At 49.7% G+C, this 24,425-nt stretch overlaps 6 protein-coding genes across 6 annotated transcripts; 3 read left to right on the top strand and 3 right to left on the bottom strand.

Moving 5' to 3' along the window:
* Positions 1-1,985: 1,985 nt before the first annotated feature.
* Positions 1,986-3,647, top strand: CkaCkLH20_12820 (xylosidase glycosyl; the record flags this gene model as incomplete). Its single annotated transcript, XM_038895532.1, has 2 exons — positions 1,986-2,525; positions 2,577-3,647. 2 exons carry the CDS (start codon positions 1,986-1,988, stop codon positions 3,645-3,647), a joined length of 1,611 nt encoding a protein of 536 aa, XP_038739238.1.
* Positions 3,648-4,198: 551 nt separating this feature from the next.
* Positions 4,199-5,758, top strand: CkaCkLH20_12819 (aldehyde dehydrogenase; the record flags this gene model as incomplete). The annotated part of the gene is made up of 3 exons (XM_038895531.1): positions 4,199-4,234; positions 4,277-5,241; positions 5,302-5,758. The coding sequence occupies 3 exons, from the start codon at positions 4,199-4,201 to the stop codon at positions 5,756-5,758; spliced, it is 1,458 nt and encodes a 485-aa protein (XP_038739237.1).
* A 972-nt stretch (positions 5,759-6,730) lies between these two features.
* Positions 6,731-6,976, top strand: CkaCkLH20_12818 (uncharacterized protein; the record flags this gene model as incomplete). The annotated part of the gene is made up of 1 exon (XM_038895530.1): positions 6,731-6,976. The coding sequence occupies one exon, from the start codon at positions 6,731-6,733 to the stop codon at positions 6,974-6,976; it is 246 nt and encodes an 81-aa protein (XP_038739236.1).
* A 359-nt stretch (positions 6,977-7,335) lies between these two features.
* On the bottom strand, positions 7,336-13,606 carry CkaCkLH20_12817 (peptidoglycan binding domain-containing protein; the record flags this gene model as incomplete). The annotated part of the gene is made up of 11 exons (XM_038895529.1): positions 7,336-8,018; positions 8,068-8,409; positions 8,477-9,332; positions 10,000-10,691; positions 10,750-11,060; positions 12,407-12,621; positions 12,690-12,785; positions 12,840-12,905; positions 12,982-13,079; positions 13,131-13,250; positions 13,321-13,606. The coding sequence occupies 11 exons, from the start codon at positions 13,604-13,606 to the stop codon at positions 7,336-7,338; spliced, it is 3,765 nt and encodes a 1,254-aa protein (XP_038739235.1).
* Positions 13,607-15,361: 1,755 nt separating this feature from the next.
* Positions 15,362-16,063, bottom strand: CkaCkLH20_12816 (uncharacterized protein; the record flags this gene model as incomplete). The annotated part of the gene is made up of 2 exons (XM_038895528.1): positions 15,362-15,777; positions 16,030-16,063. 2 exons carry the CDS (start codon positions 16,061-16,063, stop codon positions 15,362-15,364), a joined length of 450 nt encoding a protein of 149 aa, XP_038739234.1.
* A 345-nt stretch (positions 16,064-16,408) lies between these two features.
* Positions 16,409-18,078, bottom strand: CkaCkLH20_12815 (major facilitator superfamily transporter; the record flags this gene model as incomplete). Its single annotated transcript, XM_038895527.1, has 2 exons — positions 16,409-17,411; positions 17,474-18,078. 2 exons carry the CDS (start codon positions 18,076-18,078, stop codon positions 16,409-16,411), a joined length of 1,608 nt encoding a protein of 535 aa, XP_038739233.1.
* Between the last annotated feature and the right edge of the window lie 6,347 nt (positions 18,079-24,425).

The following is a 24,425-nucleotide window of genomic DNA, read 5'->3' as shown; positions in this document are numbered from 1 at the left end:
GGAGGACTAACTCTTAGATTATAGTCTATATAGGAAGAGAAGTATCTAGGACTTATATATAGGATAGACTTAAGTCTAGCTTAAAGATAGACTTCTATAGCTCTTTAGTAATTAACTTTATAACTACTCTTATTAGTACTTTTAGTTATACCTAAGTAATAACTACTCTATAACTCTTATTAAGGCCTTAACTAATTACTAAGACCTTTAAAGACCTATAATTACTTAAATAGCCCTATAAAACGACTTAATACTATTTATAGTTTTTAATCCCTAACTTACTGCTAATATAAACCCACTGTCAGTTAGCTGGCCGTAACAAAGTTTTTAAATAATTAAATAACTTAAATACTAACCTCTAATTAGCCTATAAGGCTTATTAGTCTTCTTTATTAGTGTTTAGAGATATATATATAGTAGGTATAGCTAGAGGGGTAATAAATAGCTAGAGGGGGGTAATAAATATCCTACCCTATTAGTTAATATAAAATGCTGTATTTGGCGTCTCTATATAGCGCATGAGTTGGTTCGATAACATCTAACATGTTAAGGGCAAGTCTGTCGGCATGGGGCCGATCGAAAGACTTCTTTATGCTAAGGTCACTCACATCTGGGAAGACTGCTGTCTAAAGGCTTTGATTTTGACTGGTGTTCAGGGTGTTCTTACCGACTCTGGCCCCAACTGTGTCAAGAACTCCCGTGCCAATATGGACATTTACCACAGTGAGTGACAAATTAAACCTTTTACAGTGCATGCTGTGGTTTGAAGAGATCAAGGCCTCGAGGAAACCAAGCTGGTAAGAACCGTGTGCATGAAAGGTTTTGATTGAGCGGGCAAAGACGCCAGCAGCTCCGAGCGAAGTCTGTTGTTATACGAACAATCGAATATTGAAGTCAAAATTCATTCTAGACTCCACATACATAACGCGTGTTACTATTGACTTTAGTCAATCGTATCGCCGCTTCTCTCAAGCAACACATCCCCGAGCTAACTCAAGGTAGATGAGCAATCCAAGACGGAAGCCGGCAAAGGTGAATCCGCAATGGCATGACTCGTCGTCCATCCGAGTGCGATGAGAGTACTGTAATTGTTCACGTTGGAGCCAATTTTCCGGCACGTACGGATAGTAAAGCCGGCACCAATCTTTCGCGGGCTTCATTTATTAAGTGCTGTTCTTCTCTTCGTGCGCGACCTCGCGTCTGGCATATAAATACTTCATTTGTCCTTGGAGTTCCACGAGGACGTCCTTCTCTCGACCACGGACTAAGAAGCCCCATCTTCAAGCTTTGCCAAGATTGAAGGAGGATACGCCTCTTTGCGTGAATGTAAACCTTCGAGTATCCGGTACCCTCAATTCATCATATCTCTTCTGAAAATGCGCTTTCTTTATCTTTGTTGATTCTGCTAAGATGGGTACACTGACACAATCGTAATTGTGATGACAAAGGGTTTGTGTCTACTTCAGTTGACCACGAAGACAATCTGTCTCTCCCTCCAACACTCGGAATTCCTGGAAGACGTCTCAGCGTCCCATCAGTAAAATGCATTAATACAAAGGATCTGTCAGTGAAGTCAGACCAGGACATTCAATTTAACCATCCAGAGGATAATCGCATTGCCCGGCCCAGTTCTCCGCACGAAGCTGGAGACAATCCCCAGTTCTGGCTCGTTCCCCGCCTCCACCTTTAACCGCCCCAGATCAACCCCAACCCACGATTTGCGCACCAATCAGACGCTGATCATCAGCCAGGTTCGGGAACTGAAAGCTCAATCATTTGTGCGCAAGAGTCGAGACTTGGCACCGCGCGAGGGCCGGTGGGTTGATGATGCGGTCATGGGGAAACATGGAAATTTGCAGCTTTCTGTGAGGGGGCTGGGAGAAAATATAAATCGCATAGTCCGTAGAGATGTGCCAATTCATTTCGTTTACCACGAACCTCACAGAGCGCGTCAAGAGGCTGTGTGACCTGGTCAAAGACTCAAGATGAAGCTCCAGCTTTTTTCGACGCTGCTGGCTGCCACTGCTGTGGTGGCCCAGAGTACCTTCGAAAACCCGGTCATCTACGAAGATTTGGCCGACCTCGAGGTCATCCGCGTCAACGACACGTACTACTACACGGCTTCTACAATGCACTATTCTCCCGGTGCTCCCGTCTTGAAGAGCTACGACTTGGTCAACTGGGAGTTCATTGGCCACTCCGTCCCGGAGCTGATCTTCGGCGACAAGTACTACCTGAACGGCAGCGGTAAGGCCTATGTTGGCGGCATTTGGGCCAGTTCTCTGCAGTATCGCGAGAGCAATGGTTTGTTCTACTGGTACGGATGTGTCCAGTCTGGGAAGACCTACATCTTCACGGCCAGCGACCCGGCTGGAGAGTGGACCGCTCAGCCGCCCATCAACGAGTGTTACTACGACCTCGGTGTCCTGGTTGACAAGGACGACACGATGTATATCGCCTACGGAATGTACAACATCAGTGTGGTTCAGCTCTCTTCTGATGGCTTGGAGCCTGTCCGGAAAGAGGTAAATGCCATAGATTGTTTATGAAAGAAACTTCATGCTAATAAGGTCCAGGTGGTTTGGTCTGATTCCACGCGATATCTCGAGGGCGCGAGGTTCTACCATATCAATGATAGCTACTATATCTGGTTGACCAAGCCAGCTGATGGCCAGCATGTGCTGAAGGCTGACAACCCCTGGGGCCCTTACACGAACCAGACGGTGCTGGACCGGATGACCTCCCCAATCCCGAATTCCGGAACACCTCACCAAGGCGGCATTGTCGACACGCCTGAAGGCGACTGGTACTACATGTCCTTCCTGGATGCGTATCCAGCTGGTCGCATACCATCATTGGCACCGTTGACTTGGGATGAAGATGGCTGGCCTCATATTGTCACGGACGAGGCAGGCGGATGGGCCAAGACTTACCCTTTGCCTGTGACCGCCGACAAGACCATCACACCGGCGGGCGAGTTCAGCGACAGCTTCGACGGACAGAAGCTGAACGTCGAGTGGGAATGGAACCATAACCCCGATAACACGGCGTGGGAGCTAGGAACTGAGGGTCTTACTCTTCACACGGCGACAGTTACCGACGAGCTCTACGCGGCACGAAACACCCTTACCCACCGTATCCTGGGGCCGAAGAGCAGTGGTACCTTCCGCCTGAACCTCGCTGGCATGTCCGACGGAGACATCGCGGGCGCTTCGATCTTCCGGGACGACTCGGCTTACATCGGGTTCCAAAAAGAGGGCGACTCCCTGAAGCTCTTCCTGGTTGAGGACATTCTCGCCCCCGAGAGTGCTGGGTTCGAGACAACCTCCAATGGCACTGTCACAGCAACCGCCAACGATGCAGACCTGGACTTGGCGGCCATCGCAAGCGGAGAGCATGATATTTGGTTGCGTATCACAGCCGACGTCACTCCGTCATTCGGGTTACCCGAGGGCACGAACGACAATTACGCTCAGCTCGCTTACAGCACCGACGGAGAGACCTTCAAGCAGCTCGGAGCCGACTGGCACTTGCACAACCGCTGGCAATACTTCATGGCATTCAGATTTGCGGTATTCAACTATGCTACCAAGTCTTTGGGTGGCTATGTGCTTGTGAAGGAATTCAACATGAAGCTGGCGGAGTGAAGTATAGTTCATCATACAAGCAGAACTCAATCGAAATAAATAACAACCAGAACGCATGGCAATATCGGGCAGTGACTGAATAGATTGATGTGTTCCAAACCAAGCGATGACAAGATGATCGGACACATCTGCAGCCCAAGAGAAGTATTTGATGTCTGCCAGTTTCTTATCCTTTCCTGTCGCTCAACAGTGCTCCTGATGCAAAGTCTGGTAAGGATCGGCATCCTCTAAGTTCGTCTTATGTGAGACTGCATCAACTGCTGGGCTCCTCCACCAATGGAAAGCACCTTATCTGAGAATTGTCCAATCATGTGCTGCATGGCGAGTAGATATCGAGGCACAGAAGACGTAGTTCTGCAGTGATACGGAGCTTCAGTACAGACTGGAGTGTGGAGAGCTTGCGGGGTAGGGCGAAGAGGAGGGCCATGATAAGTTATAAGATTCGAGCACCATATGGTTATAAGTAGTGCTGCTTCGCAGACTGGGACCGTAGAATTCCTTATCTTGTCCTATTCAATTCTTCATATTCTTTGGAACTTTCGCTCGCAAGAATGGCGTCGGCAATTGACATCACAGTAAGATGTGAAGTTCGTTCGTCTGATGGCACCTGCTAATGAGAAAATCCTCAGACCTACCCGGGTAACATCATCAACGGGCAGTTTGCCCCTACTGATGTGACTCGGCATACCGTTGACCCCGCGACTGAGGAATCTCTCTATGAGGTCCCCGTGGCCACGAAGGAACAACTTGACGATGCTGTGAAGCACGGCCGCGAGGCGTTCAAAAAATGGAGTAAAACGACCCATGAGGAGAGGTCCAAGCTGCTGCTCGCGTATGCCGATGCCATCGAAAAGGAACGCGGGAGCATCGAAAAGCTGCAGACAATGGAGCAGGGAAAGCCTGTGGGCCTTTCGAACGTGGAGGTGACCATGACTCTGACTTGGTTGCGAGCTTTTGCCACCATGGAAGTGAAAGACGAAGTTCTCGAAGACGACGATGAGAAAACCATCTACGCCACGTTCCCTCCTCTTGGCGTGTGTGGTGCCATTGTTCCGTGGAACTGGCCCATTCTACTGGGTCTGGGTAAAGTCGGGCCTGCGCTGATGACGGGCAATACCATCATCATGAAGCCGTCGCCATACACCCCGTACTGCGACCTCAAGCTGGGTGAGATAGCCATGTCTGTTTTCCCACCAGGCGTGTTTCAAGTTCTCAGCGGCGACGACAACCTGGGACCATGGATGACGGCCCATCCGGGGATCGACATGATTGCGTTCACAGGATCGATCCAAACCGGGAAGAAGGTGGCAGAGAGTTGCGCAAAGACTCTCAAGAGATATCTTCTCGAACTCGGCGGCAACGATGCTGCTATCGTCTGTGAAGATGTTGACATTGCGAAATGCTTGCCCAAGATCGCGACCATGGCGTTCCTTAACTCAGGTCAGATCTGTATGCTTGTCAAACGTCTTTACGTCCACGAAAAGATCTACGACCAATTCCGCGACGCCATGGTTGAGTTCACGAAGAACAACATCAAGACCGGTGGTGGTTTCGAGCCTGACGTTGTCGTTGGACCACTTCAAAACAGCATGCAGTAAGTGCTCATCTTGAGATACGTCCAGCCTTTGCATTCGAGACTTACAATTTGTATCAGATTTGAGCTCGTCAAAGACATGTATGCTCAAATCGACAAGTGTGGTTGGAAGACCGCCTTAGAGGGTTCCGTCCGCGAAACCTCCAAGGGGTACTTCGTGGAGCCGGTGATCATCGACAACCCGCCCGAAGACTCACGCATTGTCAAGGAAGAGCCATTTGGCCCTATCGTTCCACTGCTCAAATGGTCGTCCGAAGATGATGTTATTGATCGTGCGAATGCTCTTGAGACGGGTCTCGGCGCATCGGTCTGGAGCAAGGACTTGGAGCGCGCGGAACGACTGGGCCGAAACTTGAGCGCCGGCAGTGTCTGGATCAACTCCCACTTCGATACTTCACCTAAGGTGCCCTTTGGAGGACACAAGGAGAGTGGCATGGGTATGGAATGGGGCATTGAAGGATTTAAGCAGTATACCAACAGCAGGAGTCTGTGGGTGTGGAAGAAGGTGTTTGACTAAATACTTGTCAAGGTTCAAGCCGTCCACTAGTTTCAGATTGAATTGAGTATCTTTCCAGATGAACTCGATTCCCGGGGCCGTTGAAGTCTGCCTGACATAGTCTCTTGCTGCTTCATCTGATCTGAAAAGTCTTACTTATGACCAAACATAAACCCGTACTCAGATAGGTTCTTGACATATAGGTGCCTCCTCTCATTCTGTGGTCACTATTAGTTGAAGAGAATATTGCCTTGGAACTTTCATGAGTGAGTCAACACGCCAGTGATCGCAAGACCTCGTCAAATTCTTGAAGCCTTGAGTTTAATCGTACCAGTCATGGTCGTTACAACCTCACTTACGTGAGAACATGCTCAAAAGGGTTGCATTTCTGCGGCGTATGCTCAGTCTCATGTACTATTCCAGTCAAACTGAGCTTTGATGGTCTGCCGACATAGCCGAAGAGTAGTTCTTGGAAGTCCGCGTAACTCTATTTTGAAAAGAGGCTACGTTGATGTTATTGGCGAACGTGGTGATTAATTGGCTTCAATTAGAATCGATTGACGGTGAAACATGCTTGTTAATCTATTCGACACGCATGAAGTAATGCCACACCTCAGCTGTCTTTAAGGTTCTCGCTTCGCCCTGCGCGGGAGTTGACACCGCTCAGGCCGGGGTCTCTCGCCGAGTCTCAATGGCCCACATTACCCCTGAGGGGAATTCTACTCGAGACGACAACGACTCCGTGACCTGAGAATCCGCCCGAGTCAGGGAAATCATGATCTTCTCTTTTGATGCTGATCAGGATAGCTCCGTGGGTTGAAAACATGATAAAAGAAACGAAGTGTCCTCTGGGACTTCACGTTATCGCCACATCCACAAATCATCCACCTCATCAACCACCTCAATAACTCTCGCCATCACCACGTCAGCAGACATTTCCAACAGAAAACATCTCTCAGTCTCGACAAATATCGAAAAACCCAATCATCTAAGATGCAGTTCTCCAACATCATTGTCCTCGCCATGGCCGCTGTGGCTTCCGCTGCTACTACCTACGAGACCGCCAACTACCTCTCTGTCTGCCAACAGGGCAACACTCTCTTCTGCACCGGCAACGTGAACGTCTGCCAACGTGGCAAGACCGACACCTTCGATGCCAAGGCCACCAAAGCCAACGAGGACGCTTGCAAGGGTCTCGAGCGAGGTGCTAGCTGCACCCAGACGGTGGGATGCGTTTGAACGTTTTATATCAAGTCTTGCGGGAGCATGGGGTACTTTTGGAATTTTCATTTTTCTTAAGCATAGCGAGTCAATTAATTCAGGCATCGTCATCTCAAATCGCAGCCAGACCAGAGAAATTCTACGTTAGGTGCAAAGTGAAGAGCAAAGCCCGCTTTCCCGAGGCTCATTGCTTGACGTATTTGTAGAAGAAAGATGCAAGTAGTACTACGTGGAAGTCATGAACTTGAGTCAGATAGATGTAAATCCATGATTGAGTCTCATATTGAGAAAGAATGCAAATTCCACACTACTTATCTATTACGTGTTGGTGCTCAACTACAAAATTGATTCCAACAACCACTGGCGCAAGGAGACAATCAATCTTGAAGATGACCAGGGCTATACTGAAGCTTATCCTCATGCACTGCCAAGAGCTGCTCAACAAACCCCTTGCCACCCATGAAATGTTCTGCTAGGCGACGTGTGATATTGTGAGAAGGGTCAATCGTATACTCCGGGATGACCACTTTTCCTTTCCTCCACTCATACTCATATCTCTTGGTGAGCGACTTATCGCCGGTGGTTTTCTTTTTCGATCTCAAAAACCCTTCAAGAGAAGGCGGAAGGTAAGTGGGGTGGCCGGCAATTCGGAAGTGAACAGATGGATGAATCTGCTCGTTTGTTTCACCGACATCATTTCCGACATCGTCCTTCTTGTATTCTCCCGGAGTTCGGTATTTCGAGTGCGCCATCCTCATCAACCCACTGAAACTGTCTTCGATAGGGCCCAGTGCCCACTCGTCGTCGGCAGCCTCTGGCAGCGTCTTCCAGGAAGCCTCGTAGAGCCCAGTCACATCCAATGCTCTCCAAATAGGCTCCATGACTCTGTAAGAACCATAGTTCTTAGCAGCTCTCGAGTCTTCGATCAGCTTCTTACGTTGTTCGACCTCACGATCGGCTAGCGATGACTTGGTTTGTTCTAGTTCATCTGCGTTATCGTCGAGTTGCAGGTATGGTCTTACTTGCTCACACATCCATGCGAAGGAGATGAGTGAGATTTCTGCTCGTTTCAGCGCCAAATCTGTCACTTGCTTGATTTGATTACTTACGTTCAAAATCCGTTTGTCCCCCGTCAAGAATATTCGGGTTTCCACCGCCGACGTTGATGTGATACCCGGGAAACCAGACTTGGAGCAGTTTCGGGTCAGGTTGCTTCATCGCCTCGTACATAGCCTCGCCAATGTAATCAGCCCATGCGTCGGAAAGTTGCTCTTCACTGGTGCATGGTTTGTGCTGAAGGGAACGGAACTCGTCTGCGAGCTTTTCGGTGGTCTTCTTGTCTTTGCGCGCCGGTGGATCTCGTTGCTCCTTTGGAGGATAGTGCCAGAGGGTCGGGGAAAAGGGTTTACGGTGCTCATCCAGAGCAAGTGCATGAAACGCGTTTCTGGTGACTGTCGCCCGATTAGCATATCAATCGTTGCGTTGGCTACGGTGGCAGAGTTGAGCTGCATAACTTACATGGACTCAGAGAGAGGTTGTGGAAACCGCCATCGTCGATACCCAAGATGGGTGCAAACCGTCGAACAAGGCTGAGACTCCATTGCGACATGGTCGCATTTGGAATACCCAGGCTTCCAACGGTGTCAAAAACTCCGATGGCTTCGATGAACCTGGATTCCTCTCGAGGCTTTCTATGGGGAACCTTGATCCAGTTCTCTCCATCGATCACGTACTTTCCGGGGTCGCCGTCTTTCGCCCGGACTCCCGTGACCCACTCTCGGTACTCCTTCGATTGCCGAAAGTTATGGCTTTCGTCGCTGTGACGGTATACGTCGAAAAGATCAGGAAAGTCTTGCATATCTTTGGGGCGAATGATGCCGATGTCAGTTACAAGACCTGCAACCGAACGAGCTGTGTATGCCCCGCGAGAGAAACCAAAGCAGAGGATCTTATCCCCTGGTGAGTAATTGTTGACGATGAAGTTGTAGGCATCGACGACATCTCCGTTGAGACCAACACCGAAACCACCTTCTCTGGCCTTCTCGAGCAGCGTTAGGTCGCCAGTACCGATACCTGAACTGTAGTATACGACCTGTTGGAAAAGATTGCCTTTCTCGTCTCGCCCAGTTCGAGAAATTGAGCGGGCTAGGCGCGTGACGTTGGAGGGTATGTTCTTCTTGCCAGTCGCAGACGACTGCCACGTGCCGTCGCAGCAGATTATGATCCTCTTGGAAGCTGCATCGTTATCCTTCCGGGGAGCTGTATCGGTATCCTTCCTTGCACCCACTGAGGCTTGTTTTGGAAAAGAGCTCTCCAACCCATCAGTGTGTTTCTCAGTAAGTTGGATCGCCGGGAGATGCGGCTGCTCGAAGGACTCCCAGAAGTCAGAGTTAGTATAAGGATCAGGTGACATGACTGAAAAGCAACGAATAACTGAAGTGGCTAGGCAAAGGAGTATGCTTCTGACTCTAGGCACTGCTTCAGCAGAGGCTTTAAATGGACGCTGCTCGAGTACTTTCAAAAGGCCAGAAGACTGTAAGGTCTGATCCGTCATGTTTAACATACCTCGAATGGTCCGGTTATTGGATGATTTGGTCTACAGGCTGAGACTGAGACGGTTTGTTGATGACCTTTCTGCCGAGGATTGTCAACTGCCGAGCGGGGTGCGGAATGTTGCAATGAAAATGAATGCCTTGGCCGCGACAGATTTTCAGCTCGGCGTTATCAACAGAGCTGAGAGTATCCGTAAACAAACATCTTTAGGTAAAAGTCTGGTCGATCATGATACAACTTGATGGTTCGTTCCCCTTAAGCTCAGTATGTAAGAGGCGCTGGGTTAGACCACATTTGGCTGAAATAAGGATAGAAGACGTATTCGATTTTATAAACCTACATATCTACAGCTTCAATGTTTTGACTCCGTTCAATTTGTCACAAACCTACTAGACCTCCCTCATGCAATGCAAAACCTGCGCTCATCCTGGTAACTCTGCTATTGGGATTGGTGATCTCTCATGTTTTCCCTTACCCGACTTGCTTACGCTCAGTGACTTCCCAAGAGGGCTTGAATGAGGTCGTTCGTGCATCTTGTTGCCAGATCCATCAGGTTCTTCCGCTGTAGATCCTCGCGGAGTTGCGTCGAGCTCCGTTCTCGTAGACCACTGATACGCGTTGGTCGGTTCCAGTTCTGAAATTGTTGTGCCGGCTGGAGTCATCGGGGTGCGTCCCCAGCCCTGACCTCCTCCAAACTTTGTGTTCTCAAGCTCAGCCCTATCGCTCTTCTGCAGTTTCCGCCGGGCGAAAAATAGGTATATCAAGACAGCAAGAAGGACCATGCACCCAGCTCCGACACCGACGCCAATGCCAACCTTCGCCCCTGAAGTCATACTTGTGTAATCGGTTCCAGCAGCCTTGCCGGTCTCGGTCGGACTTGGAACAGAGGTTGAAGGAGTAGTAGTGGGAGTAAGGACCGAGGACGATTCGGTTGGCGTAGTGTTCGGTTGTGTCGGAATCGGGACATGGCCGGGTTGCCAGATGACGCTGCCCCCGAGAGCGGTGGGTAATTGTACTATGTTTTCGAGAATCGAGGAATCGGTGAATGCGACTGTTCGTGATGCTTGTGGGCACCAGCAAGCGTCCGCCGAGGTGAGAGTTTTCGGTTTTCTCGATTGCTCGCAGGCAACCCACTGTTCTGATGTTCCGTTGCAGTAGACGAGGCCGGTCCAGGGATGATCTGTGATGTAAAACTGTCAACTATGCACGTTGGATCGGTTCCAAGTAGATCAACTTACCGCTCAGCGCACCCTTGTCAGGACAGTTTGCGTCTTTGTAGTCTGGGTCGCTGCAACCCGCTTGATACGTGATTCCAAATCGCGGGTTATAGCAGGCGTGACTGGAAAGACACATGTCGCCTCTCTGGCAGCAGCTCTTATCACCAAGAGCGGCATTACCGCAAGGTAGCCAGTCGTCGACCTTCTCGTTCGCCGCATAGTAACAGGTGCCATTGGCGATGAAGGCGTTAGGCGAGCTCATGATCGACTTTTCTCCATCGAGGAGCACCCCTTCGCACGCAAAGTGGCCCTTTCCGTACTTGCGATCTGGTCTGGTGTATGATGTCTGGTGTCAAGAACCCGAAAACCGAAGGCGTGGCATCAAGACCGGGGGCTGGGAGACGTCAAGGAGGGGAAGATTGGAAAGTGGGATGCAATGGTAGATGAGTGATCCCTTAGAACGATGTCACGAGGGTGCGGGCCATGTCATGTCTGAGGGGGTTTGCAGGGGGACATCGCCAAGTCGCTGGTACGAGCTAGATGGACGTCTGTTTCCGATCTCAAATGAAGACACTATGTATCATGTCTCGATGCGGGACTGATTTGCAAAGAATCTTTGACCTCTAGAAGCCGTCGCGCTGTGATCTTCGAATACGAGCCCAGCCGGCAGAGACCGATAGTTTAGCCCAAGAGCAATGCTCACATTCCAAGAAGTGGCATCGGTTGGAATTCTGACAATGATGTCAGCCCCGTTTGCAACGAGTGTTACGGCATGGAACGTTTCCTTTCGCCTTGCTAGTCACGATGCTGATGGACGTTTATTTCGGGTAGCTCAAACGGCCCTTTTTCCAGGTTTGCTGCACGCAGGTATCCGGAAACATACCATCACAGCCGTACGTTTCCTGCGCTTCGTGCTGCGCGATGTTTCCCGTTGCGCCTGGCTGTTTGCTTCTTTGTGTGGCTGGGTTGGTCTTACTTATATCCCCCGCTGCTAAGCGAGTCCAACCATTGCAAATATTGTGGAACAATGTCTCCGGATTTCACGTCTTTGATTGATTACAATTGAACTCCTGCGCCAATTTCGCAATGGCTTGGGAAAATGGCAGTAGCGAGACATTATGCGACAGCGAGGAGCAACATTTCGCAACGAAGGGAGGCTAAGCATACAAATGCTCTTCACGCAATGAATTCTTCATCGTAGCATTTGAACACTACCCTGCACTCCCCATATTGGCGCCGGACGTCCTATTGATAACCCGGCCGCTGACATGAACATCGCCGCCAGATTAGGTATTCTAAGCTCCAGTCGCTTCCAGGTTTTCAAAGAAGGAAACATCACGAAAACGAATTCTTTACCTTAAACTTATGCGACCGGCGTCCTCTGCAGTCCAGGCTCTTGTTGCTGTTTGTCCTAAACGTGACTTGTGTTTCTCGGAGCCGTCCCGGGTGGGGCCGTGAAACACGGCAGAGTGGGAGAGTGGAGGTTATCGGACTCCGGAGCTATCCCCGGATCATTCATCACGGCAAAACAATCGACGAAAGGTTTACATGCATTCAGAATCGTGGCTCATTAAACATAATGCATTACGATGATTGATCTAAGCTGCCATTTGACACTACCACATTCCTTCATGATCAGTTGAATCCATCAGGCCAGTAAGTCTCAAGCCATTCGTACGGCTCCTCAGGCTCATAGGTGTTCAGCACCTCGCCCTCAAACTCGGTGATTGCGTCCCTTGTCTCATTGTACAGAGCGTACTTCAGGTCCGGTCCGTTTCCAATTGTGTAGGGCACGGTTTGAACGTTGTTTCCGATCTCCTTGTCGACAATAACGTCAAGGTCTTGCAGTTGGGAGTTCTTGAGCCGGAATTCGTCTCCGTAGTTGGGGTTAATCTGCGATGAAGATGGAGTGGTTAGCAAGAAGGATCTAGTGTTCCTGAAAAGGGCAAATTGAAACGCACAATGCCCATTCTGATGCCGTTTACAGCGACCACGTTCTGAATGGTCGCATTTCTCTTTGCCTGGTTGAGACAGTTCCCGCATGATTGGTAGAAGGTCTGCATGTTGTTCAGCAAGTATGATCATGACGGATCGGCCCGATAACAACTTACTCCGAAGTTCTCGGCGTAGAAGCCCGTGATGTTGTACTTGCCACCCAAAGAGTTGTCTTGGAAGATCTGCTGCTGCGTCAGCATGTGAATTGCATATGAAAACCAGGTAGCCTGAGAAATTGGAGCCGCCAAACTTGATTACCTTGTCTGTTGCGTTACGGGCGCCACCTCCAATGACTCGAAGTTGAGTGTTGAGGCCCTTAGCGGTGAGGGCGTCCTCACAAACATCTTCCCACCAGACTTCGCGATTAAGTCAGCATTTCATTCGTGTTCAAAGGATAGCTGTCGTACCGTTCTCAACCCATGCATCTCCAAGAGCATGGATGCCCTCAGCCTGATGCTGGCCGATGATGACGTTCCGGATGGTGGAGCCTGAAAGAAGATTGAAGACTGCGTCTGCGTCGGTGCCCTCTGAACAAAGAATGATCTGTCAGTTCTATGATGGCGAAGGAAGAGCCCTTGTTCCTTGGTTCAAACATACCAGCTTGCTCATTGCAGCTACCCTCAACGCGCTCGTAACGTTTCATTCCTCCGTCGAAGACTTGACCAGGCATGACGTACATGGCCTGCTCAAGCACAACTGTCTCCGTAGCAACGGGGAACTTCGTCACTGGGAAGGGGAAGCGAGGAGGAGGCCGTTCACCCAAGTCTCCTTGGGTGCTATCGGCTGAACCTCCTGGTCCATCGCCAGTCTGGCGCCGCTCAATGACAGCCGTTTGGGCCAATGCAGGCAGGAGGAAGAAGATAGATGAGCCGGCGATCTTCATGGTTGTTTGGATGATGTTATGTGGCGTGCTGGAAAGATTGGTGGAGTGATATGATATTCTCCCAAACTATTAAAGGACCAATTGACCAGAAATCCGCAGTACTGCCGGATCTTCGACAGTTGCTATCGTCTGGAAACCCATCACCTTTTATATCTGCGGCTGCCAAAACCTCCCAAAGTGACTTTCGACGTCCATGAAGCTCTCAGAGCTATGTCATTCCCTGATTACGTAGCTAACAAAGCTCCGATCACCATCATAATTGGTGTTGGTGCAAGCTGCCCAAGAAAAAGAACTAGAAACATGCAACGGACAATTGAAATTCGAGTTTCCGTGAATCAGGACTTGAGGATGAGCATGTAGTTCCCTTGGCAAATGCTTGGCGTGATATCCGAACCCTAAACTCCAATTAGCTGTTCAAGTACAAGACTGGCACAGCTCATCTCGGCCTGGCGGCGTGGTCCCGGATTCAAGACCCAAGTGCCCACAATCGCCGTGTAAAAGAGGAGACAGGTGGGAATTCCCCGGAAACGAGAATCTTGGCTTGCGGAGAGATGTTGGTGTTTGTTGAAGTGGCTGGTGATCTTGCGGGGTAGAGCTTGACCTGACGTCGTTGTAGATGCATTTGAACGTTCAGCAGCCATGCAAAGTAGATAGAGTGATCAGTTGCCGTCCCACACAATCAAGGGTCAGTGTAACGCGCCAAGAAATAGTACGATGGACAAATGGCCCAAAGATCCATTCAGACGTGATAGCAATCAGTGCTCGTCCTAATACACATGACTGTGGACTTCTTTCATCACTTATGAGAGTGCCAGTCCTTCGCATTGAACAAAAGTCGACTCCCGTTCTAGTCTGCGTGGGCTTGAAGACCGCAGGTAACTTTGGTGTGATGGACGGCCTATGGTGTTTGCCGAATCTCGACCAATGACACCTGCATCCGCACGTTGTGGCACAGCATCGCATTTGTGCAGGGTCGTTGACATATCGCACCAGAAAGGAGAAGGAGAGGCTTGGCAAGCGTGGAATTGGCTAAATCGCGCTCCACATGAGGATAGCTGAAGTGTTAGTAGAAGGACGCAAAGGCGTTTTCTTCGCGTGTTTATCTCAGCCTGCTTACCGTGCCACATGCTGTAAGAGATACACCCATGGCTGGATGAAAAAAATGTGAAATTCCTCCAATCATTTATATGCTTTTGTAAATGGCCTCAGAAGACATCCAGCTTGGCGGCATGTCACTCACTCACGTATCCGTACAAGCCTGCGGGATAATATAATCATGGAAAACGTGCGAAGGTGACATCGGGCCAGCGTTTTTACCGGGCCAGGTGCAGGAATCTAGCGTCATACATTGACTGTGACTAGCAACAGTACATTGGCCGTCTCGCAGATTACATCCTTTGAGGTGGATAGCAAGACCTGAAGTTGATTCTACGTGAAAGTAGAGTCCTTCTGTTTCTATTGCGGGATACCCAGTTGGTCCGCAGAGTCTCGAGTTGGGAACTTTGATAGAATACAGCCTAAAGCCATTCTCTTCGACACAAAATACTACTGACCGCAATCAGCCAACGGGCGTGTTGAGTACAGTGTGCAAAGTCTTAAAACGAAGCCACGTTCTCAACAAGATCTGCGGGCCAAACATAAAGTACAACATCACAGACTGAATCCACCATCAAGGGCATCGTGAATTAAACTTGGATGGAAGTGCAAATTAACACGTCTACAACTCTTTTGCATATTGTCTATCTCGACGCTTAATCAACTTCTTCGAATGCCGTTCTGGACAAGAGGTTTCATAGTCGAGAAGGCATATCTCGCAATCTTCCAACTACCGTCCTCCTTCTTCATAATGAAGAGCTCCTGGTTGGCGTGTTCCTCTGACTCCTGTGTCGCCAGCATAGTCTTGGTGCCTGCTGCCGTTGTCCGTGCGAACGCCCACTCAGGAGACATGACGACAACCTCGTCAATGTCAAAGGTGATTACAAGCTGTATCGACGCGAAGATGCGGGTGTAGGACTCTTGGAGCGCCTTAGTGCCAGCGGCGGCTGTGAAATGCGGTGGCATAATGACGCCATCGGCTGTGTACAGGGCGACAGCCTCTTCCACATTTCTGCTCTTCAGGGCTGCGCCGTATGCGTGAAGAACGGCGGTGATATCTTCAACTTCAGAAGGCACTAGGATGTTATCAGCGCCAACTCATACGTTTTCTTAGTACAATTGTATCAACTCACTGGTGATTACGTGTTTAATGGCAGAGGCTTATAAAGCAGGTTGTTGTTCAGGAGTCAGAGTGAGTCGTGCTGTCGCGACAGGCAACCACTTATATCTCCATGATGAGTTGTAGACTAAGTGGGTTCACCCTTCGTAAGTGGAGAGGGCCGTAAGTGGAAATTGCAAGTCAAGGTTATCAGTTCAATATCTTGGACTGGCTTGAGTGGAGGGCAGTGGTGGCTCACACATGTGTGAAGGGTGGGGGAGGGGCTGTTGGGAACTATCGAAAGTGGGATAAAGTGGCTGCTTCGTTCCGCCGAGGCGGAGAAGGGTCTAATGACGCTGGAATAGGAATCAAGTAGGATCCATAGATTCAAGATGCTTGGCTGAGATGCAATTATTTCCCTGTCTGCGGGATCAACTTGTGTTTTGGAGTATTTGCAAAAATGAAGATATCTATGATGCAAGAAGAGTTCGTCCAAAACCAGCTACTAATCATTATACAAGTTCCTAAATTCCACCTCAATGTAGCACTAGATCATACATGCCGATATGCTTTCTAAGTATCATGTTTATCCCGGAAAAGTATGAACGCTAATGCATCTTCTTGCCCTTCAGACTCTTCCATTCCATGCACACAGACGGCACGATGGCAAAGCAAGCAGCTGCCAGCCCGACATAGAAGTAGCTTCGTAGTGCCGCATTGTACTGAGTCAGAACAGACTGCAGAAGATCGGCAGGAACTACCATCCTCAGCCCTGTGACTCCTTGACCAATAATGTGGACGACATCGAGGCCATCAAAATTGCTGAGTCGGGAGCGCAGAGAGTCGTTAAATGCAGCCTGTCCGACGCACACGAGCACTGCGCCGCCAAGCGATTGAGCAAAGAACATGAGGGAGACGCCGGTTGGAACATCGATCTGTTCCAATGAGGCTTGTGCCCCCAAGCTTGCGAGTTGCATGCCTTGGCCGATCCCGAGGCCAAGGATGATTTGGTATCCGATCCAAGTGTGGGTAGGCGTGTCAACACCAAAGGTAGAAATGAGCCCCGCTCCGACTGACATGAACACTACGGATGAAAAGAAGACTGGGTTGAACCAGCCGACTCCGTTGATCATGCCGCCAGATACGATGGCTCCCACCACGAGGGAGAGGACCAGAGGAAGGATATTGATTCCGGACGTGACAGCATCAGTGCCTTTGATACCCTGGAACCATATCGGTAGGGCTACCAAGAAGACGATGAGAACGGCGCCCAGGCAGAACGCAAAAATGGTGCCCAGCCAAACGTTGCGGACTTTGAAGAGTCGCGGAGGAACTGTGGCATTTTCGCGTTGCCAAATCTGGATGCCGACGAAGGCAATGAGCAGAACGCCAGACAGAACAAGGAGGGCGATAATTCGACCATTACTCCAAGAGTATTTCTCACCACCCCATTGTAAAGCCAAAATGAGGCAAATGACACCTGGCAGAAATACAAGACTGCCCAATGGGTCGAGTTGTTTGATTTGTTGTTTGATCGGTGTGGATTTCTTCTGGCCCAGTTGTGGAAATAGCACAATAAGGGCGACGACCGCAACTCCACCGACAGGAAGACTGTTGAACGCGTCAGTGAACTGGACATCGAGAGGATTTAAACTCGAAGGGTCTTGACTTACTTGATATAAAAGCACCACCTCCAAGTTGCGCGATCAGTAAATGCGCCACCGATCAAAGGTGCGATGACCGATGCAATGCCAAAGACGGCACCCATCATGCCGACGTAGCCAGCACGTTTGGATAGCGGAGTGACGCTCGTGATCAAAATAGTCGAACCTGAATATATGCCGGCCGAGCCCATGCCGGCGATGGCGCGACCGAGAATGAAAGCGACTGAGTTTGGAGCAGCACCACAAATAAGGGAGCCAACTTCAAAAAGGAAAATAGCAGCGAGGTAAACTGCCTTCGTCGAGTAGAAGGTGAAGATTCGGCCCCAGAGGAGTTGAGTTGCGCAACTTGTGATCAGATAGGCACTCGCGTACCAACTGACGTCGTTGAGAGAACGAAAGTCGTCTGTGATGCGAGGGATTGCAGTGGTGATGATCGTTCGATCCAAGGCGACGAGGAACATGGCGATCATGTTGGAGAGGATGATGACCGCGAGTTTCAGGCCTTTCGGGTACTTTGACTCGTCGGAATCCTCACCAGTGGCCTCGGTCTCCACATCTGGAGTCTTCGCTGGGTCTTGGAGGATGCTTTCCTCCTTCTCCCGGATGTCTGACATGATACTTTTTGGGGTTGAGGGTTTGAAGTGTAGAGAATAGCAAGTTCAATCGCAAATGGTCTGGAAAGATCGGGTGAATTGATTTTCGAGGTATATACTGTCACAGAACATGGTTTGCGATGTGGGCTTCTTTTATTATGGTTATTGACAGACAGTGTCTGTGAAATTGAGGCCGAGTCATGCCCACGCGGAAGTCCCGCTCCGAGACTCTCGGCGCCGGTATCTCAAGATCTTGAGAGTGGGGCCGCTCCAGCGGTCCCGCACCCGCGGTCCCGACGCTGCCCTTGCAAAGAAAAGCGCGCACAGAGAAGGCCGCAAAACATGTTTGTGGCTGAGAATGGCTTAGAAATGACCTACATAATCTCCGCGTAGGTAAGTATGATCCATCCGCTATTCCAAATGCAGGATGGATGGAGGAATGGAGGACCTTGAGCTAGATTCTGAGTGGTTAGCTCGGGTCACTTGGAGTACTTCGGGACCGAAGCTCGCCGCCAGCTTCAGTGCGGTCCCGTGCAATACAAAACGGACAGCGAAACAAACGCGGCAATCGTACCACCAACGTTGCTAGAAATGACCAGCATGTCTCGATTGAAATTCGCACGCGAGTCTGCGGCGCAGACGGAGTTGTCACGGCAGAACCCCAATTACGCATATGAGAAGTCAACCACCCTGCAAGAGACCGACAACTTTTCGAACAAACTTCCGAGACCACCGAAGATACACAGAAACAGCAGATTTTGCGCACTTACGACCCTTCGCCAACCTCAGATCTCGCGACAGACCTGTTGTTCACTCTGGCAGCATGACCGACTTGAAAATCACCAGAGGGCACTCCTGTGCTCCCTGCCAGAGCCGCAAGATCAGATGCAACGGGCAAACCCCATGTGCTTACTGCATCAAAACCGGCAAAGACTGTGTTCGACCACCTAGGGCGGTTCATGGGCGTCCTAGGCCCACAAAGCCAGGTTCACCAAACAGCAGCGGGCATATCGTGGCAAGTGGCGACCAGCGGCGATACGTGGAAGAGTAGGTGTTCACCGTCCAACTATGGAAACTTCGGGAGCAAAAGCTAAACTTCGACATCAAATAGTAACAAGCTATGGGATGGTCTCAGTGAAGAGGTAAAGTCTTATTATTCCCTGCTCGTACTCTACTTTTCGCTAGCTGACTTATCTAACTTACCAGCTGGAACCAAGAGACCTAAATTCTAAACACGAGCCTACCCCTCGGCGGGAGAAAGCCCCTCCATCCCATGCCAACCTCATTTTTGGCTACAGCCAGGGGCAGTTTCCAGAGATGCTGCATCCCTCGGCTATTCAGTCATTCAGGCTCTGGCAGATCTACCTCAGCAATGTTCATCCCCTAACAAAGATTGTTCATGGCCCGTCCGTGCAGGAAGAGATACTCCGAGTGCTTTCAGATTCATCGGCAACCACGTTGCCAACAGAGGCCCTCATGTTTTCGATCTACCTCATGGCAGTTGTGACTTTGTCCGATGAAGAATGTCGAAGTCTTCTCGACGAACCCAGAGACAAGCATCTAGCTCGGTACCGATACGCTACTGAAGCAGCATTGAGCAGGGTCGATTTCTTGAGGTCCACAGACCTTAAAGTACTACAGGCTTTCACTCTGTATCTGGTAGGCTTCTTCACCCACGTTTTGTCTCCCTGTTTCTGAACAGGAAGCTGACTCAATGTCCATAGCTGGCCCTTCGTCACCTGTGTGATGACGACGTTCTATGGCTTCTAACAGGTCTTGCTACCCGCATGGGACAAAGAATGGGATTGCATCGTGAGAGGTCTTTGAAGGACCTATCCCCATTCGAAGCAGAGATGCGGCGAAGAGTGTGGTGGCAGATCATCATTCTGGATGGCCGTGCCGCCCAGGTTACGGGCGCATCCAGGAACCACACGCTGTATCTTCTCGGTGACACGAACCAGCCGGTGAATGTAAACGATGGCGATCTTGTGCCTGCCATGGGATTGCCCCCTCCGCCATCACCAATCACGACCGAAATGGCATTTTGCTCGATTAGAATTGAGATCGGACTTTGGATGAGGCAACAAAAAGTCCTCCCTGGCTACTCCGGATCACACGACGGACACCCCGGTTTTCTCAAGGCCATTGATGAAATCGAAAACTACATCGAACACAAGTATCTGAGAAACATCGACACGGATATCCCTCTGAATCGTCTCGCACTTGGTATGGCCCGTTCGTCGATCTGTCAGTTTAGGATATCAACTTGCCATCCGATGCACCGCCGCAGTGAAAACCGAGATCTGGACCCAGAAAAGCTGGAGATGATCCTCAAGAATAGCTTGGAAATTATTCAGTACGACATCATGGCACATACGACAAAATCACTGAAAGGCTTCCTCTGGCACGTCTCCAACTTCTTTCCCTACGAAACCTTCGTTTTGATGGTCGGAACTCTTCCCAGTTGCGCGACAAGTCAGCTAACTCATGCTGCTTGGGATGTTATAAATCAAGTCTACGAACACCACCCATCATTCATCTCCAACAACAGCCGCGTTCTTTACCGCGCACTTGGAAATCTGACTTGCAAGTCTTGGAACAGGTCATTGGACAACGCGAAGAAACTAGGACTACAACCACCAGCGGAACCTCCGTGTATCGGAAAGCTGTTGCGAGAAAGATCTCACGATTCGCAGAATAAGGCTGCCGAGGCGATGGATCTAGGTGGCTTTACCCCTAGTACCCCTATCAGTCTGTCATCAAGCCAAATTCAGGACCCAAACCGGCACTCAGAACCTGAAATCTGGGGTCACAACATCCCGCAGGAGATGATTGAGATTTCGTTCGAGACACATGGCGCTATCTCTGATAGTGCCCTGGGTATGGATTGGGACTTCTGGCAGTGTTTATTATCAGACAAAACTGCGAATGTCCCAGATGATGGAAACAATACTTTCCTTTCAAGCCGAAATTTCGTTCCATAGTCCAATTCTACACTTATTGTTGACCGAATGTTTCAACGACCTGATCGCGCAGCAAGCAGATTCCAGCCCTTAGACTATGACTGTCATGTTCCCCTGTGGCTTCGAAATAAAACGTCGCACGAGAATTAAATATGTTAAGGATTCCAACATTCGATGATAAAAGTACAGATCTTTAACCACCAAGAAACTTTAACCTAACATACAGGAAGTGCATTTTCCACTGCGCAAATTTGTGACAGCTCGACAAGCAGCTTTAACCACAGCTGGGGCTACGGACGTATGCGTGGTTCTGTTGACCACCTGCAGAGTTGCCAGACGCGGGACCTTGGTAACTGCTGAGCAGACTACAGCTCGTGCTACTTCCCTGGTAGAAAGAAGCAGCAACGCAGGCTGCGTTTGCGGCACACTTGGAAATGCAGTCGCCGAAGCTGGTGGCGTCGACATAACCGATGTAGTCTCCCGAAGCCAGTCTGCCACATGTGACTTGGAACTTCTTTGAGTTGAGTGTCCAGCACTTGCCATTGTCTGCAGAGCACGCAGGGTTGGCTGATATCGTACCGGAGCATGCTGATCCAGGACAGGCCGTGCAAGTTCCAGGCGAGAAGGAAGACTGACACCCAAACCCGCAAAAGTCGCTTGTATTACCGCAGTATCCGTTCTTCGAGCTGAAAGCTAGTTAGTTGGGCAGTACTCCAAAGGGAGGAAGAATGATATGAACTCACCAGCACAACCCAGATGTACAAGTGTATCCGTTGGAGCCACCGCAGCTGTTGTCAGGGCTCGTCTTGACGCCCGTGGTAGCAGGTTTCGACGCAGCTGAAGTACTCGCAGGGGCATTTCCGCCCGAAGCAGAACAAGTTCCTAGGGAAGACTGACAGCCAGTGCCGCAGTGGTCGCTGGTTGAGCCGCAGTATCCCCATTGACTGCAGCAGTCGCCGTAACTGCTTCCTTGACAGGTGAAGCCTTTGGATCCGCCACAAGATCCATCCGTGCTGACCGACTTTCCTCCGTTGGTGATGGAACTGCAATCTCCAAACTTCGACTGGCATGCGTTGAGACAATGGTCATCCGTGTTACCGCAATATCCCCACTGACTGCAACAGTTGCCGAAAGTACTTCCAGTACAGGTGTATCCGTTTGTGCCTCCACAAGTGCCATCGGGACTGATCTTACTGCCGCTATTGCCGCCATTGCCACTCGAAGCCGTCGTGCATTTGCCGAACTTCGACTGGCAACCTGCTCCGCAATGTCCATCAGTTGTTCCACTGAGATAGGTTAGCCTCCATTGATAGTTCAAATAACATGCCTTTTGAATGAGCCTGAAACTTACCACCAGTTGTACTGGCTACAACATTGTGACCCTGCGCATGTGTACCCTTTGGAGCCTCCGCAGCTCGAGTCTGGTGATACCACGGCTGCAGCAATTCCTGCAAGGAAAAGCAGCCCAATACAAGATGTCTTCATCATGTTTTCGTAAGGTTTCGCGAGATTTCAATTGTTCGGTTGGGTCGACCTTTGAGATATGTTGTGGTTTTCAAGGTGTTGGTTGCACGGCAGCGCAGGATTCGAAAATTTATTTATCGTTCCTGCATAGAAGCAGACTATTTCTTAGCGCCTTCCGTTCGCGGACAATTTGATTCTTATAATAGATCGTCAGTACATTTGTTAGATCCCTCATGCCGATCCAAGTTGTGGCTTCTAGCTCGAATTCACCGACTAAACTTTGCCGTTTTCGGCATTCTCAGCCATCCATCCGCGTGCCTTGAGCAACCGAACTCACCAGCCACAGTGTCTACTCTTTATGGATTCTTTGCGGATGGAGTTAGTTATGACTTAGATCGTTAACTTCTTTGCAGGCCAGTATTTGACGGCTGGGGTTAGTCTGCCCCTCAAAATGAGGCATGCATGACGAGATGAATCGAGGACGCTGGACGTATCCAGTTAAATGGAATGTCTCAGCGGTGTTCCCGGGCCGAGGCTGCATCATGGCGTTCAGAATCTCAAATCAGGTTAGCGTTCCCGATTGTTGGGCCTGAGTATTTGTTTTCCTTATTTTTCTAAGATGCCGGGAGCAGGATCGAGCCACATCACTTGACGCCCTGACAAAATGCTTGACATCATCCTAGTCGACCCAACTGTGATCTGCAATAGGTGCGGATGTTCAAGACTGAATATTGACGTTGGAATGATGATTGATGAACTGGAGTTTCTGTCCGTCTTCGGCCAACAAACAATTCCATTCACAGTGAGAAAATGGGGTATTCTGTTAAATTCGCCGCACCCGCAAGGAGTCGCAATGAACGTTTAGCAAGATATAGAGAACGATACATCCATACTGAATAAAATGGTCAGTCCAAGTTCATAGTATAGAAGCCATGACAGGATTAACCATCAAGAGAGTATTTTCCAAGTCAACCAGGTGCAAATAATGAGGGGTAATCATTAGCCACGCCCAATATCACTCTAACACAGAAATAAACTAAAGAAGCAGTCTTCTATGACCCCTGATCACTTTGCATTAAGAAAGGTTAAGTGTTGCGAGTGTTTGAATGGCGGCGAACCGCCATCAACAACATTGATCGGGGCATACTCAGTTCCTCATGGGTTTTCCAATACAAGTTACACCTATCTGAGTTTCACGCTTCCCAAAGGGTTTAAACAGTCAATGTGCTTGCTAAGACTATTTGCGGGTTCTTTCTTATAGCTGGCTATCCTGTCGTAGCTTTATATCGTCGGCCGCGCTGACCACGAATCTTCATGCTGTTGGTCATTTCTATCAACATTTGCTCAACGTCAGCAGCGCTTCCAACTGCACTTCTTCTATCATGTCTAGGCCAGCATCAGCCAAATGACGATTGTGGGAGGGGCAGCCGCAACGGCCTCGTGTTGGTTGGCCTTGGACGTATCGCCTGTCATCAATGCACGCCTTCGCCGCTTGAATCCATGTCCCCAACAAACAAACCTGCTGATAAGATCATCACAAAGACGTGATACCTAGAGAGTCGTTGGTAACTCATCCAGACGCTTTCACGGGTCTGATCATCCTGGAGAACCGTGGTTGGTTATCCCGAGCCCTCTGCTAGATTAGACACGGTTAAGCGGTTGAATCTGCTCCCAATCTTAGCCGAGCCTTGTGGAACGTGATATCGACGACACGATAACTAACTGTCGTTTGACTCCAACCAATGGTTTTACAGGGTTCGCACTCACGTCGTACCAACAACTCAGTCAATATCAAAGTTGGTGTTGCCGTCGATGACGGATTGAATGTTCATGTCCGTAAAACTCGTTGGTCGCATCGCACATCAATGATGCATATACATGGGACTCATCCATTGCTTTTGTGCCTTTTTTTTCTTATTGTGCGACAGACCTGTTGATATT

Source organism: Colletotrichum karsti, assembly GCF_011947395.1.
Source record: "Colletotrichum karsti strain CkLH20 chromosome Unknown Scaffold65, whole genome shotgun sequence".
Lineage (NCBI taxonomy): Eukaryota > Fungi > Ascomycota > Sordariomycetes > Glomerellales > Glomerellaceae > Colletotrichum > Colletotrichum karsti.
This window is presented reverse-complemented; position numbering and strand designations above follow the sequence as displayed.